The 17,746-nt window shown below is 51.3% G+C and overlaps 2 protein-coding genes across 6 annotated transcripts in view; both read left to right on the top strand.

Moving 5' to 3' along the window:
- The window catches only part of VAC14 (VAC14 component of PIKFYVE complex), a 68,218-nt gene extending 67,165 nt beyond the window's left edge, over positions 1–1,053 (top strand). For all 3 annotated transcript variants that reach the window (XM_081335786.1, XM_081335787.1, XM_081335788.1), the window contains one exon: positions 626–1,053. In XM_081335786.1, coding sequence (XP_081191912.1) covers positions 626–791 — 166 coding nt within the window. In that variant the 3' untranslated portion in view covers positions 792–1,053. The remainder of the gene's footprint in view (positions 1–625) is intronic.
- A 657-nt stretch (positions 1,054–1,710) lies between these two features.
- The window catches only part of MTSS2 (MTSS I-BAR domain containing 2), a 61,694-nt gene continuing 45,658 nt past the window's right edge, over positions 1,711–17,746 (top strand). For all 3 annotated transcript variants that reach the window (XM_081336118.1, XM_081336119.1, XM_081336120.1), the window contains exon 1: positions 1,711–1,841. In XM_081336118.1, coding sequence (XP_081192244.1) covers positions 1,773–1,841 — 69 coding nt within the window. In that variant the 5' untranslated portion in view covers positions 1,711–1,772. The remainder of the gene's footprint in view (positions 1,842–17,746) is intronic.

A 17,746-nucleotide genomic window follows, 5' to 3' on the forward strand; every position in this document is an offset into this window, starting at 1 on the left:
CTTCCTGCCACCCCCATTTCCTTAGGGCTGGCAGGCAGGGCTGGCGTGTTGAAGGCCAGCAGAGAATTTGCTTGAGCCTTGTGGGAAACCAAAGGATATAGTCCCACCCCCAAACTGAGACTGTGGGGGGAGATGGGAACCCTTGTCTCTGATAATCATCCTCACTGGCATCCTGAATTAAGGCCCCAAAGGACGTTTGGGACTGGGGGACAGCAGGGGAAGGAACCCACCCCCTTGCAGTGGGGCCGTGTGGCCTCCGGATGCACATCCTACCCTATGGGCTGGATAACGAGGAAGGGAGCCAGGAGACACTGAGACCCCACCTGCCCTGCCCTTTCTAGCCACCTTTAGAGGTAGGGACCGGGTGCAACTGGTCGACGAGACCCCCGGGGCCCAGAAGGCGCTGTGCTTGGGGAGGCTGCTGCTGCCGCCATTTCTCTATCGCTTGGCTTCAGTCCTCTGGAGGCTTGGGGGGAGCCGGCAGAGCCAGCTGGGAGACTGGCAAGGAAGGCTGCCGGCTGAGCTTAAAAAACAGGCGGGAGGGCCCTCGGGATTGCCTCGAGGGGCCCCGGTGCCGAGCCGGTGACTCGGCTGGGCCGGCTGACCCTCCGCCCTCTTTCCACAGGGACTCGGCCAAGGCCGGCCAGGGCGCCAGGAAAACGGCCGCCGGCCCCGCCATCGACTACGCGGAGCTGCTGCAGCACTTCCAGAGGGTCCAGGGCAAGCATCTCCAGGGCCGGCACCAGCGGGCCACGCGGGCGGGGGAGCGCCGGGGGGCGGCCGCCTTCTGACGGTCCATGCGAGGACGGGTCTCCCTCCGCTCCCCACGGACTCGCCGGGCGGAGCCGCGGAGCCCGCCCGGCTCCTCTTCGGCCGACCGCCACGGAGTGCCAAGCCCGGACTCGGGGGAGGGACGCCGCTGTTGCCGGGCCCGCTCCGGCCTGGCCTTGCGCGCTGGACCGCGTACGTCGTGCCCCCGCTGCGACGGGCGGCTTGCTAACCCGCGGGAGAACCCTGCGGACCGTCGCTTGAAATAAAGGACCGTGGAAGCGCTACCCTCGCCCGGAGACTCTTTTCCTGGGGGGCCCCCGCCCACGGAGGCGTCGCGGGCCGGGCCGGGTCTGCTGAACGTCGGGCAGCCAATGGGGGGTGAATTAAAATGGACGGTCTGGGATTGAGGGGGGGGCGAGGTCTGGAGCTGGCCGAGGAAGCCAGGCAGGAGAGTCGGGAGCGGGAGGCTTCAATTGTAAGAGGCCGGCTGGAAGGGCGCGCAAAGCGGGGGCCGATCCTGCCCTGGTGCGAGCGGGCTGCGATGCTCGAAGACGCCCCGCCGTCCCAGAGAGAGGAGCCCCCTTCGCCAGCAGCGGCCGTCTGCAAGAGCGATGGGCGCCCACCGCTCGGCAGATCCACCGTGGCTCCTGAGCCGCGCTCACGCCCGGGCCCCTCCCGCCGCCTGGCAGCCCGGACCGGTTGCGCCAGGGGCCGGGGCTCCGGCCGAGACGCGACGGAGGAGGGAGCCCACCTCCCCGCCCACGTGACCGGAGCGCGCGCCCGTCCCCTGCTGGCCCAGAGGCGCCCCCGGCCGTGCCCGCTCCCGTCTCCCGCAGCCCATGGCCCGCCGCCGCGTACCCCGCGCCTCGCCCTCGCCGGCCCCGCCGCCAGTCGCCCGGGCCGGGGAGTGATCGAGCGGGCGCGCCGCCGCCGCACAGCCTCGCCCGGCGCGTCGCAGGGAGCGCAGCGGAACGGAGCGAGCGGGGCGCGGCGCGGCGGGCATGGAGGCGGCGGAAAAGGAATGCGGGGCGCTGGGCGGCCTCTTCCAGGCCATCGTCAACGACATGAAGGTGAGCGACGCGGGGCGGGCCGCGAGGGTGCCTCTGAGGACGTGCGGAAGGCGATCCGGGAGGGCGGCGGATGGGCGGCCGTCGGACTCTGCGGGTCTTGGGCGCCCCCGCCCCGCCTCTCCCTTCCGCCGCTTGCGCCTCCCGGGGTTGGGGCGAGGCAGCCTTCGCGGAGGGCCTGGCGCGCTGGGGGCAGCGCCCTTCCCGGGCCGGGGAGACTCGGCGGCCTGTGGAAGGTTGCAGCCGGGGCGGCCCAACTCTGGGGCCGGGCCGGCCGCTTGCGCGAAGGAGCCGGGAGATGCTGCGCCCGGCCTCGGGACGCCTCCCCAGCGGCAATACCTTCTCCCGCCGCCCCGGCCGTGGGGCGCGGCTCACCGGGGCCCTCTTCCCGCCCCCGTCCCGCACAGGTGAAGCCGAGAGCCTGAAGGTCTCGGGGGGCGTGGGCAGCTTGGAGGAGCCGGACCCCCGCACTGCCGCTTTGGGGGAGGGGGCTTCCCTTGCCTTCTGCCGCCCCGGAGACGCGCCCGCCGGGCCTTTTGCTACCAGGTAGTCTTCGCCGCAGGGCAGCTGCCTGTCCGGGCCAACTCGCCGGCCTCGGGGCCATCTCTCTCCCTCGCCCGGCCCTGCTGCCTGGGTGGGTCCCGTTTCTGTCCCTCCTCGGGCGAGGGGCTCCGCCCGGGTCGCCGCAACATCCGCCGGCTGGACTTCGGGGCTGCGGCCTCCAGGCTCGCTGCCGGGTGCAGAGAAGCCGCTGGGGGTGGGGGGCGCTCGGGGGCTGCCAGGGAGCCCCTCTGGGTTGAGCCCCAAGGCCTTGCCCGCCCCTGGAAGAAGGGGGGGCGGGTTTGGGCTCTCGAGCGTGAAGCATATTTGCTCCCTGCCTTTCCTCGCAGGCTGCCCTGTCCCGGCTCCCCCCTCCCCCACCTCGGGCGGCTGGCCGGCCGCTTCTCTTCCTGGATCTCCTCCTGGATCTTCTAGGGCTAGGCGAACCAAAGGAGCCTCGTCCTCAAGGCATTTGGCGTGGGCGTCCCAAGGGGTCTGTGGGGGGGGAGGCAGCCGGTGGGGAGAGGGGAGCAGCCCAGAAGCTGCAGGATTCCTCTGGCCCGTCTTGATGGCCTCCCTGCCGGCTCCGTTGGCCCTGTAATGTCTGTGCTGTGGCAGCTTGGCTCTCCGTCCTGCTCAGCCGGGGCAGCAGAGCGCAGGTTGTGGCCGCAGAGCTCTTAGGTAGAGAACCGAAGCGATCTGCACCTTGGTTCAGAGTCAGAAAGGGCAAGGCTTTTTTATTTTTTTATTCATTTTATTCATTTATAACAAAATGTGAAAATGCAAAAGCAAATAGTAGGGGACAACAGTAGAAAAAGGGAAAACAAAGGTGGAAGGGGAAGAAATAAAAGGCATTGACTTCTGACTCTGTTGCAGTAAAATCAGACATTAAAATCAAATCTCAACTTTCTACTTTTCTGTAGTAGTATGCACTAGGCTAGAGGTCCCCAACCTTTTGGGCGCCAGGGACTGGCTACGTGGATAGAGGTTTTTCCGCTGACTGGAGGGGGCATGGTTTTGTGTGGTGCCTGCATCCCGAGGATGGGGCTTTGCTTGTTTGCGCAGACCAGTTGCTGACATGCCATGGCCTGATACTGGTCCACGAACCGGGGGTTGGGGACCCCTGCACTAGGCCATTTCTGTATCAGCAAATCAGTCTAATCGATAAAACCCAAAATCATAATATCATTTTTTCCACCTCAAGCACAAAGTCCAGAAGCAGCTTCCAAGTAGAAACTTATGTTCTTTTCTTTTGGCCATCTCTGCTAATTCTATCAGCTTTTGTAACCATTCGTCCATGGTAGGAATCGAGGCATCCTTCCACTTTTGTGCATAGAGCAATCTTGCTGCCATCACCATATATAAAATCAGAGTTCATATTTTTCCCCAGTTCTTTTTCCATTAGGCTCAGAAAGAAAGTTTCTGGTTTAATCTTTATGTTCACTTTAAGAATTTTCTGCATTAATATATGAATCCTACTCCAATATTTCTTTGCCTTATCATATGTCCACCATAAATAATAAAAAGTCCCTTCTTTACGTTTACATTTACAACATTCATTTGAAATACCTTTATACATTCTAGATAACTTACCTGGTGTTAAATACCAGCGATACATCATTTTGTAAAAAAAATTCTTTTAGGTTATATTTTGATGTGAATTTTAAGGCTTTTATCCACATATTCTCCCATTGTTCAAACATCACATTATACCCAAAATTCCTTGCCCACTGGAGAAAGGGCAGCAAAAGGCTTAATTGGGTAGAATCCAGTTTGTGCAGAATTTTATTTCAATTATTTCATTTATTTATTAATCTAATCTAATAGCCAACCCCTCACCAAAGGCCAACTCTGGGTGGTCCTTGTCCTCAAGGTAGCATTGATCTGGTGAGCCTTTAGGAGGGGCCAGGCTTGGGAAATATCAGTTCTGATCCCACCCAGATTTTGAACATGAACAGAAGTGCCTGAGAGCAAGATTTGGGGGTGTGGAGGTTTTGGTCAATTGTTTGCTCCAGGAATTGGTTCTATGCATTATTCTGCCCTTTCTTGCATGTGCACCTTTGCGTAAGGTTTAAAATTCAACTCTTCCCTGCCTTCTTTGAGATGCCCAAATATCTGCCAGTTGGCAGAGTTGTTGCCACTCTCCAGCCAGCACAGTGTATGAGTCCTGGTCCCCACTCAAGAAGGAAACCACAGGGCCAGCAGTGGTGTTCTACCTCAGAAAATCCTGGGGAAGGGCAAGAAGAGAAGTACAAAACTTCGGGAGGGAGTGTTGGGTGGTGGGTGTCTCTTTCCAGAGGCAGTCTTCCTCCGTGCAGGGAAGTGAGGCACATGAGGCACTCTACCAGGCAAAGCAGGGGTGGCTGGTCCTTCGGAGAGAACGGGAGAGAACGAGGCAAGCTGCCTGTCCCGGGTTGGCCAGCTGTTCTCTGCTGGATGCCCAGGGCCATCCTGGGATAACTCTGAGGGAAACGGGTGGCTCAGAAATTTGAAAAATGAACAAACAAAAAATTCTGGCCTTGTACTGCCAAGGTGGGAGGAACTGCTGGGTGCAGTGTACCTCCTGTCCTGGATCAGTCAGAACTCTGCCCAGATCAGGCCAAAAAAGGGCCCCGGGTTATTTGCTGTCCAACATGGGCTGTAATTGGGGGTCCTGACCACAGCTCCTCCAGACTGGCTACTCTGGGTCAATTTTGGTCCAGGCTGCATGTTTACCAGTGTAGTTTGGGTCTCTAAGACTGCTCCAGTTCACTGGTCAGAGGGTTTCTCTGCATCTCCTCAGGAGCTTTGCCTGGTCTCCAGACGAGGGCCTTTCTCAAAAAGTGAGGGCTTCCAATATGGCTGCAGGCGGCCAAGTTACAAATCCCCCTCCTCTGAAAAGGGGGTCCTTGAGATGAAGATGAAGAAAAGGGACAAAGATGCTCCCCGTCCCTGAAGTGCTTTTCAGCATGGAAGTTTTTCTCTAGTCCTGAGGTTCTCACTGAGCCACCTTTTAAAATAACATTTTTAAAATGTGGAATCTGCTTTATCTATCAACATTTTGACTGTGTTTCTGTTGATAAACTCCAAGTAAAAACCTGGTCAGCAATCTACCCGTGGAAAATATAGAGAAGGCCTCATAACTGTTCTGTTGTGTGGAGACTGAGCTTTCTTCCCCTTGAGACACTCCCAGGATTCCCAGCAGTTGGGCTCTGCCAGGGAAATTACTGATAGTTATCTTGAGCTGCTTTGCCTGTTCTTTTGCTAAGAGGAGTAATGGTGGACTGACTGTGGCATGCCATGGCTCCCACACAAGCCTGCCTTGATGAATACACTGACACTGCATTTACAAGAAGCTTGAACAGGAAAGGAACCAAATGGACTGGATTCCACAAGCTGAATGGTGGTGCAAATTTAAGTCCGTGGTCTTTGGTGGTTCTGCCAACGCCCCTTTGTGGTTCATTATCTTCCCAGCTCCAGCCTCGACTTGTAGCAGGAAGTCTGCTAAGCAAGAGATGAGAACATCTGAAGTGATTTAGGACGAATCTGGAGCTCTGAGCACAGTTCGCCTTGTGGGCTGGTTTGCTCTTGTACCAAATTCCAAAGAGTCTTGAATGGATCATGACAGGGTGAGAGGACAAAACACAAGACATTCTGCAGGGCAAATAAAGCAACTCCCAGTTCGTTTATTAAACAAATTTATATGACCATCCAACTCACATGTTGACTCCTGGTGGCTTACCACTTTAAAAGTCCACAGTATGAAATCCCAAATATCTCCTTATTTGCATATCGTAATTTATGTAGATCAGGTGAACAACATTTGGACACTCAGAGCTGCATTCAGTTTGGGGAAGGGTGGAGATTATTAGTTTGGTCGCATCCTTTCCCCACCCTCACCCCCACCCCTGTTTTAGGGAAAACATTTATGAGGACTTTATGATTAAATGTTAGGTAAAGGTAAAGGTAAAGGTTCCCCCGCACATGTGTGCTAGTCGTTTCCGACTCTAGGGGCCGGTGCTCATCTCCGTTTCATAGCCGAAGAGCCAGCGCTTGTCCGAGGACATCTCCGTGGTCATGTGGCCGGCATGACTAGACGCCAAAGGCGCACGGAACGCTGTTACCTTCCCACCGTAGTGGTCCCTATTTTTCTACTTGCATTTTTACGTGCTTTCGAACTGCTAGGTTGGCAGAAGCTGGGACGAGTAACAGGCGCTCACTCTGCTACGCGGCACTCGGGATTCGACCCGCCAAACTGCCGACCTTCCGATCGACAAGCTCAGCGTCCTAACCCACTGAGCCACCGCGTCCCGATTAAATGTTACAGCATTTCAAAAGCCAGCTGCTGGTTTATTATTTCATAGTTTTTTGTAGATCATACATCCAGTGCATTCGTGTTTATTGAACATTGTGCCTTGAGGCTAACAAACCTCCCTCTGGAATGTTTGGTTTGAGATATGTTTCTTCTTCTAGGGATTTTTTGGGGGGATTCCTGCTAAAAATGGTGGAGGACTGTTGCCCCCTTAGGAGAGGGGTCAGGTCTGCCTGATTGCCCTCCTTTGTGGTCCATCCCGTTCAGCTGCTGCTGTCTCTCAGGGCATCCTCACCTCCCACTCCCATGTGGTAGGCCGTTCAGATCCAGATCCAGAGGATTTGGCAGAGAATAAGCCAAGGGCCAGGCTGATGCTCAGGCCAATGAGTGGACCAGCATTTTGGGTGCTTCCATCCCAGCCATTGGCTCAGGATGTGTAACTAATAGCAGCTTTTCGGGAGGCAAGGGCTTCATGAGCTTTCCTTGGAAACCTGGTCAACTTGTGCCTTTGGGGCTTCTCAGGTGGCGCTCCCTTGGCCCAGACATCTGCCATATAATCTAGGCATAGTCCTTGGCTTTCAAGTGCTTGATGTATCAATTTGCAAACATTTATATTCTTACTGTATTCTGGTGGCAGTTCTTACCTGATAGCATCCTAAGTTTGGAAGGGACTTGGAGGCCTTCTAGTCCAACTTCCTGCTAAGGACAGAAATCCTGAACATCCCAGAAGAATGGTGTCCAGCTTTTGTTTTAAAGTCCCCATGATCCCAGGGCGTGCCACTGCTCAGTAGCTTCTGTAGTCAGGAAATATTCAAGTATTTCCAGATTGGATCTCCCTGAGTTTTCACCCATTAGTTCAGTGATGGCGAACCTTTTAGAGACCGAGTGCTCAAACCGCAACCCAAAACCCACTTATTTATTGCAAAGTGCTAGGGGCGCATCAGCATTATGGTGCCCTGGCGGGGGGGAAAGTGCCACTTCTGGCATGCAAAAACCAGGGGCGCAAAAATGGGCCACTGTGCTGCAAGGTGCTGCACCACGCAAGAACGGGGAAGGGCTAGTGAGTATCACATAGGCATTAGCCCCTCTCCATTTGCTTGTGCACACACACACGCATGTAAAATGCTTCCCCCTCCCTTTTCTTCCAGTCCACCAATTGACAATGTTTGGTGACCTCTGCTCTACCATCTCTACTCAAGCTTGCTAGTTAGGCGCTTCACCTCCTTTGTGCTGGGCGGGGCTCCTGCTCCAGGCAGCGGTGGAGGCCTAATGGACCTGCTGCTGGTGGTGGCGGCGCACGTGCCAACAGAGAGGGCTCAGTGCCGCCTCTGGCATGCGTGCCATAGGTTCGCCACCACCGCATTAGCTCTTTTCCCAGCCTTGGGCTCTGTGCGGTAAAAGTTCACATTGCAACAGCCCTTTGAAGTATCAGGTGTGGGGCTGACGTTCATCCCTCCCATCTGAGAATGTGGCAGAAGAGTTCCTTGCTCTCTGTTCGCTTGTCTCACAGTCCTGGTTGTCGCTGCATGCAATTTATTTATTTATTTATTTTATTAAACTTCTATACTGCTCTTCTCCCAAAGGACTCAGGGCGGTGTACAGGGCAATAAAATGTGACATACAAAAGTTAAAAGAGAATTAAAATTAGTTAGCCCTAACAATAAATAATTAAAATAAACATAAACCCTTAGTCCAGGCCGGCCTGTTCAAACAACCAAGTCTTCAGGTCACGGCGGAAAGAGCGAAGGTCGGGAGCCATCCGGAGCTCAACAGGCAGTTGGTTCCAAAGGGCTGGCACGCCCACAGAGAATGCTCTCCCCCTGGGGGCTGCCAGCCGGCAATCCCTGACCGACGGCACCCTGAGGAGGCCCTCTCTGGGAGCGCACAGGACGAAGGGAAGTTGACGCCGGCAGCAGGTGCTCCCGTAGGTAGTCCAGACCCATGCCATTTAGGGCTTTATAGGACATCACCAGCACCTTGAATCTCACCCGGAGGGCAACTGGAAACCAATGCAGCTCGCGGAGGAGAGGTGTTACATGGGAGTATCGGGAAACCCCCATCACAACTCGCGCGGCTGCATTCTGCACCAGTTGGAGCCTCCGAGTGGTCCTCAAGGGTAGCCCCATGTAGAGAGCATTGCAGTAGTCTATCTGAGAGGTCACGAGCGCATGAGTGACTGTACGCAGGGCATCCCGGTCCAGATAGGGCCGCAACTGGCGCACCAGGTGAACCTGGGCAAAAGCCCCCCTGACCACAGCTCCTACATAGTCTTCCAAACTGAACTGTGAGTCAAGGAGGACACCCAAGTTGCGAGCCCTATCTACGGGGAGTAACACCTCACCTCCCATAGTTAAAGATGGAATGAACTGAATTTCCCGAGATGCAGGTACGTACAACCACTCAGTCTTGTCGGGATTAAGCTGAAGCCTGTTCCTCCCCATCCAGACCCGGACCGCCTCCAGGCAACTGGACATCACATCGAGGGCATCACTGGGGTGGTTTGGAGTAGAGATAAAAAGCTGGGTATCATCAGCATACTGATGATACCCCACTCCAAAACCACGTATGATCTCACCCAGCGGCTTCATATAGATGTTGAAGAGGAGAGGTGAGAGGACCGACCCCTGAGGAACTCCACAAACGAGAGGCCTCGAGGTCGACCTCTGCCCTCCTGCCAACACCGACTGCGAACAACTCAGGAGGTAGGAGGAGAACCACTGCAAAACAGTGCCACCCACTCCCAACCCCCTGAGGCGCCGCAGTAAGATACCATGGTCGATGGTATCAAATGCCGCTGAGAGGTCTAATAGGACTAGGACAGAGGAACAACCCCTGTCCTGAGCCCGCCAGAGATCATTCACCAGCGCGACCAATGCCGTCTCCGTGCTGTACCCGGGCCTAAAGCCCGATTGGTACGGGTCCAGGTAATCAGCTTCTTCCAGGAACAGAGGGAGCTGATGTGCCACCACGCTCTCAACAACCTTCGCAAGAAAGTGAAGGTTGGAGACCGGACGGTAGTTGTTCAAAATAGCCGGGTCCAGGGCAGGCAATTGTCTTGCCTCTGCCCAAGTCCTGCAGTGAAGAACAACTTTCTCCTTTTTAGAGATTTTTTTCCTGCCGTTTAGCCAACATCTGCTTCTTTGTAGTCTCCACCCCTTGATTCTCATCCAGAACTCCAAGGTATTAAAAAAGCTTTCTCTCTTCATCTTTGACATGTGTTCTGAACCAGCCCTCTTCTGGCCTTGTAGTAAGGCAAACCCCTATTCAGATAGAAGAGACTGGAGAGCGTCCAAGGCTAAAAGGCGTCTGCCAAGTTTTATTACTCAATTAACAAAAACACTAGAGCTTGTCTCCTCAAGCGGAAGAGTTGCTTTCAGCAACCAGCCCCTCCCCAAACACTCCTTTTATTGAGAGCTCAGGGCGTGGTCTCCCTGTGCCTCCTCCCGAGGAGTCCCACAGCCTTTCTTTGTTTGTTCCTGCTCGACTGCCTCCTGCGTCGGGCGTCCTTGAACAGGGCCAGCTGTGGGTCATCATCCTCCGCACTATCGGGCTCACGCAGCTGAGAAGAGGTCCCCGGCTGAGGGCTCTTCAAAGCCTCCAAACCATCATCAGCCGGTTCGTCTCCCTCCTCCCCCTCATCTGAGTCATCCGATACATCGGAGCCGGCTGTCGGACCCACAGGCTGGCCCTGAGTCACAACAACATGACCACCTTTCTGCTTTTTTGAAGACTTCTCTTAATCTCTATTTCAGCCACATAGTCCCATCTCCTTCAACTTTTAAGTCCCCTGACTTTCTGAAAATTCTTAAAATATGCCCAGATCTGAAAGCAGCATTTTGTTTCATAATTGTTCTACCAATTCAGGATAGAAACTTGGCTTTTTAGCTCTTGTTTAGCATCTGATTCTTTTAAAAGGTAAAGGTAAAGGTTCCCCCGCACATGCGTGCTAGTCGTTTCCGACTCTAGGGGCTGGTGCTCATCTCCGTTTCAAAGCCAAGGAGCCAGCGCTTGTCCGAGGACGTCTCCATGGTCATGTGGCCGGCATGACTGGATGCCAAAGGCGCACGGAACGCTGTTACCTTCCCACCGTAGTGGTCCCTATTTTTCTACTTGCTTTCGAACTGCTAGGTTGGCAGAAGCTGGGATGAGTAACAGGCGCTCACTCTGCTATGCGGCACTCGGGATTCGACCCGCCAAACTGCCGACCTTCTGATCGACAGGCTCAGCGTCCTAACCCACTGAGCCACCACGTCTCTTCTGATTCTTTTAAGATGCCTTAATCTTTTTCACACCTATTTTTCCCAAGTCTCTCTATTTTATTTTTTTTGTTCCTAAATACGTAACTTAGGCCTGCAAAATTTTATCTTGGCTCAAATTTTTAAGTAATGAAGATCCTTTTAATGTGGTATAGCTGAAACCAAACCTTCAATGACATCTGTAAAGCTCCAGTTGATGTTAGAGGTTGATAGGGAGGCTTCAGTGCTCCCCACATCTGTGGCAAAGGAAAGAGGGCGGGGAGGCTTCTCAGCTTGGGAAAAGGCAAAATTCTTTAGCAGTCCGGAGGGGAAAGGAGATATTGTGATGAAAGATATCCGAATGACAGCTGGCTTGACCCTTTTTTAGCAGCTGCCAGGAGGTAGACTGGCTTCAGATTACAGAAGAATCCCTGCTGGAAGGCATTGGGCATTGTGATCAAGGTTAATCTTGCTGAAGTCTTAAAGAAAAGGTGGGATATATAAAACTAAGCATGAATCTGGATGTGGTATGGAAAAGGATATCCAATATTTATAGAACCTTTGTTCATCTTGGTTTTTCCATTTGAAGGATAAAATTATTCAGAGAGTTGAAAAATAGCAGGAACGCTAAGTAAACTTTATGTAACATTGGAGTTCTTGATTTTAAGGGATTGATTGATTTTAAAGACATTTAATACTTAAAATTAAAATGTTTAATTTTACCTCGGACTGCAAAGATGTGGATTTTAGTTAAATAAGCAAGGATTCCCATGGCAGGAGAAGCTAATGGAAAAAGGAGTCTGATGCAGTTGGGAAATAATGCATAATGCAAAAAGTCATGGAGGCTGCACATAAAGCTGAGCATCGACACTCAAAAGATTGAAAGAAGCCCATTCACCAAGGAAAGGAAGGGCCTGGAACTGCAGAAATGGCCATGTCAGAGAAGCAACTGTTCTGAGGGAGAGATCGGAAGGGATCGGAGCTGTTCCAGGTGACCAGCAGCATTTCGGCTTCCAAGAAGTGTGGCTAAAGGAGGTTTATTTACTTTGAATCACTTCTCCAGGACAAGAGGAACTGTTTTCCAGTGGGCTGAAGGAACCCTGACCTGTTAACCACGACAGATTCTAGAGATTGTTGGAGAGCAGATGTTGTCTCTGACTTTTAAAAGGACAAAGAATCCAGGGCTTTATGAATGAGGCAGTCTCATGCTGGGTACCTGGGGTGTCTGCAGAGATCCGTAAGCACCTTCAGCAGCACAGGGCAGCAGTTTCCAGAAACCAGCTTGGTCAGATCACAAATTCCCTTGTGCGGCTTCCTAAAAGTAAAAACAGATGGACAGTGGAATCGGTAGCCAAAGAATGGTGGGCTTTTCTTTATTGGACAGGCTCAAGCGGACTCTGGACTTGGCGGCTGCTCCAATTTCGATTCTTTCCTTGGGCAGGGATTGGCCTCTCTGCCTCAAGAGTCATTTCTGCCGTTGTAGGAATTATGTACAATAATGTAGGAATTGCTACCTTGAGAGGAGAAGCTCCTCAGGGAAGTCTACTTTAGATATTTAGAAGATAGGGAGGAAGAAATAATGCAGTGGAAGCTGAGAGAGGAGAAGGTGCAGCTTCCCCTGACTCTGCTGTGTGAGATTCCTATGAAAGGAGGGAACCTCATCCTCAGAAAGTTGCTAAAATGGGACTTTATCGCCCTCTCTAATGTTAAGGCAATGAAATTTAACACATGCAGAGAGCTTCTTCCAGACATAAGCAAGATATATGACTTAAGCATTTACCTATGGATATGGAGGCCACTGTTCTGTACCAGCCTGCTACCGGCCTTGCAGAAAAGGCAACCCCTTTACAGACGGCAAGAGGCTGGAATACGTCTGCCAAATTTATTACAAAAACAAACAAGACACGAACCAAGATACCGGAGCTTTGAAACACTATCTGAGCGGTTGCTTTCAGCAAACCAGCCCTCCCCAAACATTCCCTTTATAAAGAGTTCAGGGCGTGGCCTCTCTCTGCCTCCTTCCGAGAAGCCCCACAGCCTTTCTCTGTTTACTCCTACTTGACTGCCTCCTGCGTCGGGCGTCCTTGAACAGGGCCAGCTGTGGGTCATCTTCCTCCTCAGACAGGAGACAGGACAAAAGTATCCTTCCTCGACTTGAAACCTCTGCAGGTGGGGCTGGCCAGAGTTACAGTTCCCCCTTTTACTCTCCCCAAAACTAGGAGGGACCCTTCTGGAGACCCTTTCTCAGCTTCCACCCCTCATGTGGACTTTTTCTTAACATCAGACTGTTGTGGAGAGTCCGGTTCTTCCTCCTCTCTTGTAAGGATTTCTCACAGCCCATTGCAAGTCGAGGAAGGATACTTTTGTCCTGTCTCCTGTCTGAGGAGGAAAAAGGAAGTCATCCAGGCATGGAGGAGCCATAGCATCCATAGGGAGCTGGATGTTCACTGATGGGCTTTCCTATCTGAGGCACATGTTCAAAATACCTTGGCCAAGAATTAGAAGACTATGCTTCCAAAATTTGGAATCTCAACCTCATCAGAGGAAGATCCAACTTAGAAATGAGAAATTTCCTAACAGTGAGAACAATTAATCAGAGGAACGGCTTGCCTTCAGAAGTTGTGAGTGCTGCATCACTGGAAGTTTTCAACCAAAGATTGGACAACCATTTGTCTAGAATGGAATCAGGTCTCCTGCCTTGGGCAGGCAATTGAATTAGAAGACCTCCAAGGTCCCTTCCAGCCCTGTCATTGTGCGATTCCACAAATTCTAGATCTTCTCTAGAGTCACAAGCACAACAAAGGTAGTCTCAGTCCCTCTTCCCTATCATAACCCCCTTCCAGTATTTCACCTGTACAGTAGTTGCAGATGACTTCCTTAGAAGGAAAAGCTGCATGTCTTTATTTAATTATTAAATTTTATATGCCACCCATCTCCTCTCTAAGATAACTCTCAGGGTCTTGGTCTGGCAAGAGATCTCTTCTTGCCCTTCTTAGACTGATTGTTAGGCTAATCCTTCTTCAAGAGCAGCACAAAATATTCCCATATTTATCTTGCATGTGGTATATTGGGGGTGGGGGTGGTAGCAGAGTGTCTCTGTTTGAGCATATGTTTGGAAAGGTCTTCTGAGCAACACATTATAAAATTGCGTAGGTTGTGTTGTTGGAGCACTCTTGTGTCCCCTGAGTGGCGGCTGTTTATCTTATGCTTTGAGGGGAACCCAGTTTCCTTCTATTTTGCTCCCTGCTGTAAATATTCCTACAGTGATGTATTTGTCCAACAGGCCACATCAGCGTGGACAGCCATCCCTGGATTGCTTGGCATCCTGGCAGTTGAGCTGAGGATGGCAGCGCCTGCCCAGTTCACCCAAAAGCAAGGCAGCCAGTAAGCAAGATGGTGGGTTTAGGGAGCTGCTGGGGGTCCCCACTGTGGCTGCGGGGAGGAGCAGCAGCAGGAGCCTTTGGTTCTCCTCCCAGGCAAGGGCTCTTCCTTGGACTGCAGAGGGGACACGAAAGCTGCTGGGCAGCACCATGGCCTGGCGCTTTGCCCTCAAGAGGAGGATGGCTCATCTTCTCTGCTGAGGTCGGATGGAGCCTTCTCGCCTGTCCGGCTGCCAGCTGCCACTGCAACTGTCATTGTCCAGTGTGGAGGCCAGGTGTGTCTTGATGCTCTCCCACTGTTCATTTTGCACCGTTCCATTTCCAAGGCCCTAAAGGAGGGCTCAATTCCATGAGCAGCTCCCCAAATGCCCCCAGTTCTTGCCTCTGTCTGAAGGCTCTGGTGGCCCTGAAATTGGCAGGCTGATAAGAGGACATCAACTCTCTCTGCCCCCAAGATGCAGTTCCCCAACCCTCTCCATGTTGGATGAACCTCAACAGAGATGGCCCCTCAGACCAGCCCTCCTGTTACCGCCCCAGGTTTCCAGCTTGCTTTTCTTGCTTCTGCCCAATGTCCATGTTCCTGGGCAGCAGTCGGGCTGCAGGAGGTTCTTGCAAGACTTTTCCCTTTGTCTGTCCTTGCCACTGCAGCCAGAATCGCCCACTCCCCCAGGCCCTCCACAGCTTTCCATCCTCCGAAATGACGCTCAGGCTCCCAGGGTTGGGTCTGCATGCAGCTGCCTTGCAGGCTGCTCAACAAACCGCTCTTCCTGCATTTTTCCATCTCACATCTCTGACTTTTCTGAGCACCTTGCAAGATGGTTTTTCCTTCATGGCAGCTTAGACACCTTCCCCCTCCCCCCCGGATTTCTTCCTTTGAAGCTGTTGGTGCCATCCAGGTTGTGTGCCTCAGTCCCCCACATCTCTTTTATCAATAAAATATTTTTCTACCTCGTCCCAAGCTTTGCAAAACATTCACCCCCAACTTCCACTTATTTGTGTCCTCCCTTTTAAACTTAAACATTCTTCCTCTTCTTAAAAGTAAATGGAAGGTTGTATGAATTGTTCCAAATCCACAGCATGTAAATCTAAGAAATAAATATGAACATTTTCAAAGTGCCATTGGTCCTAATCTTTGAGCGTAATTATTCAAAGAAACAAATTCAGCTTTCCAGCTTTGATATGTTTGCCATTTTCTGAATTAAAAACATTATTTCACTTCCATTCATATTACCCAACTTGAAATCTATCTGGCCAAATTATGTTTGTGTTTTAGAACAAGATCCAGAATCAGGTACCTTGGTCCCTGGGATGGCTATAAAATATGACTGTTCTTACCATTTCTGACTGGAGTTGGCCAGTCCATCTCAAGATTCGGCTCACATTGATGGGCCCTTCTCCACTGGAGGATCGAGGCCTCCATTGTTTGGACAAAATGCTTGGAAGTCCACATTCTGGTGGCTTCCCAGATGTTGCCTGAGCCAAGTTTTCCATTGCATTGTCCATTCTGAGTGGGTCTCATTGATTTCAAGACCCAAACTATGTATGTATCAAATGTTCACATTTGATAGAATAGAACTGGAAGGGACTTTGGAGGTCTTCTAGTCCAGCCCCCTGCTCAAGCAGGAGAACCTATACCATCTCAGACAGATGATTGTCTAGTCCAGGGGTAGGCAACCTTGGCTCTTTTATGACTTGTGGACTTCAACTCCCAGAATTCCTGAGCCAGCCATGCTGAGGGGAAAGGGAGAGGTTTCCAAGCTGAGCCATGCTGGCTCAGGAATTCTGGGAGTTGAAGTCCACGAGCCAAGTAAAAGAGCCAAGGTTGCCTACCCATGGTCTAGTCTCTTTTTAAGAATCTCCAGTATGGAGCGCCCACAATTTCTGAAGGCAAGCTGTTCCACTGGTTAATTGTCCTCACTGTCAGGAAGTTTCTCCTTAATTCCAGGTTGGTTCTCTCTTTGTTCAGTTTCCAATCATTGTTTCTCATCCTGCCCTCTGATGCTTTGGTGAATAATGTGACCCCCTCTTCTTTGTGGCAGCCCCTCAAATACTGGAATACTGCTATCATGTCTCACCTATTTTTTCTTTTCTTTAGACTAGCCAAACCCAAGTCCTGCAGCCGTTCTTCGTACGTTTTAGTCTCCAGGCCTTTGATCATCTTAGTTGCTCTTCTCTGAATTTTTTCCAAACTCTCAACATCTTTTTTATGATATAGTGACCAAACTAGGCTGCAGTATTCCAAATGTGGTCTTACTAGGGTTTTATAAAGCGGTACTAATACCTCACGTGATCTTGATTCTATGCCTCTGTTTATACAACCCAAGATTGTATTAGCTTTTTCAGCTGCTGCTGCACACTGCTGGCTCGTGGTTAAGTGATCGTCCACTAAGACTCCAAGGTCCCTCACACAGTTACTGTTATTGAGCTAGGTCTTGCCCAATCTGTACTTGTACCTTTGATTTTTCCTACCTAAATGTAAAACTTTGCTTTTCTCCACATTGAAACTCATTTTGTTGGATAGGGCCCATTGTTCAAGTTTGTCAAGATCTTTTTGGATCCTGAGTTTGTCTTCTGGGGTGTTGGCTACTTTTGCCAGTTAGGTGTCATCTGCAAATTTGATGAGTTCCCCTTCAATTCCCTCATCTAAGTCATTGATAAAGGTATTGAAGAGTACTGGACCTAACCTTGTGCTACCCCACTGCTTACTTCTCTCTATGTGGCTGTGGTGCCATTGAGGATTACTCATTGAGTACGGTTTGCCAGCCAGCTACAGATCCATCTGGTGGTAATGTTGTCTATTCCACCTTTTTCTAGTTTACCAAGGAGTAGGTTGTGGTCTACTTTATCAAATGCCTTTCTGAAATCTAAGTATACTGCGTCCACAGCATTTCGCAGGCCTACTAGTTTAGTCACTTTGTTGAAGAATGAAATAAGATTGGTTTGGCATGATCTGTTTTTAACAAACCCGTGCTGGCTACTGGTTATAACTTTGCTTCTGGTTGTTCTCAGATCTGTTTTTTGATTATCTTTTCTAGGATCTTCCTATGTATTGATTTTAAACTACTTGAATTATTAGAAGAAAAAGTAAAGAGTTTTGAGCAAAGTGAGAATCCCCAACCTAAACAAGAAGACTACACCCCAATTGAACACAATAGGAAACAAACAGCTTCCATAAAAAACAAGCCTACATATGTACCTACAGATCAAGATAGATGGAAACATGTCAGTGAAGCCCCTCTGGAACTGAAAAATTGCTTTCATAGCCTCCCCCTAGAAGAAAATATACAGACACTCACAAAAGAGTATTCATCAATATTTTTTTTTAAAAAAAGAGGCCCAAGCCAGCATTCCTGCGACAGGAAGAAAAGTATTCCAGATTTCCCTAGGGGGAAAAAAGGCAAAAATTCAATTCTTAGGGAAAGAGAAACTATACTCTGCAGAACAGGCAGTCAATCTAGGCCA

This window comes from Vipera berus (genome assembly GCF_964194415.1).
Source record: "Vipera berus genome assembly, chromosome: 10".
Classification (NCBI taxonomy): Eukaryota; Metazoa; Chordata; class Lepidosauria; order Squamata; family Viperidae; genus Vipera; species Vipera berus.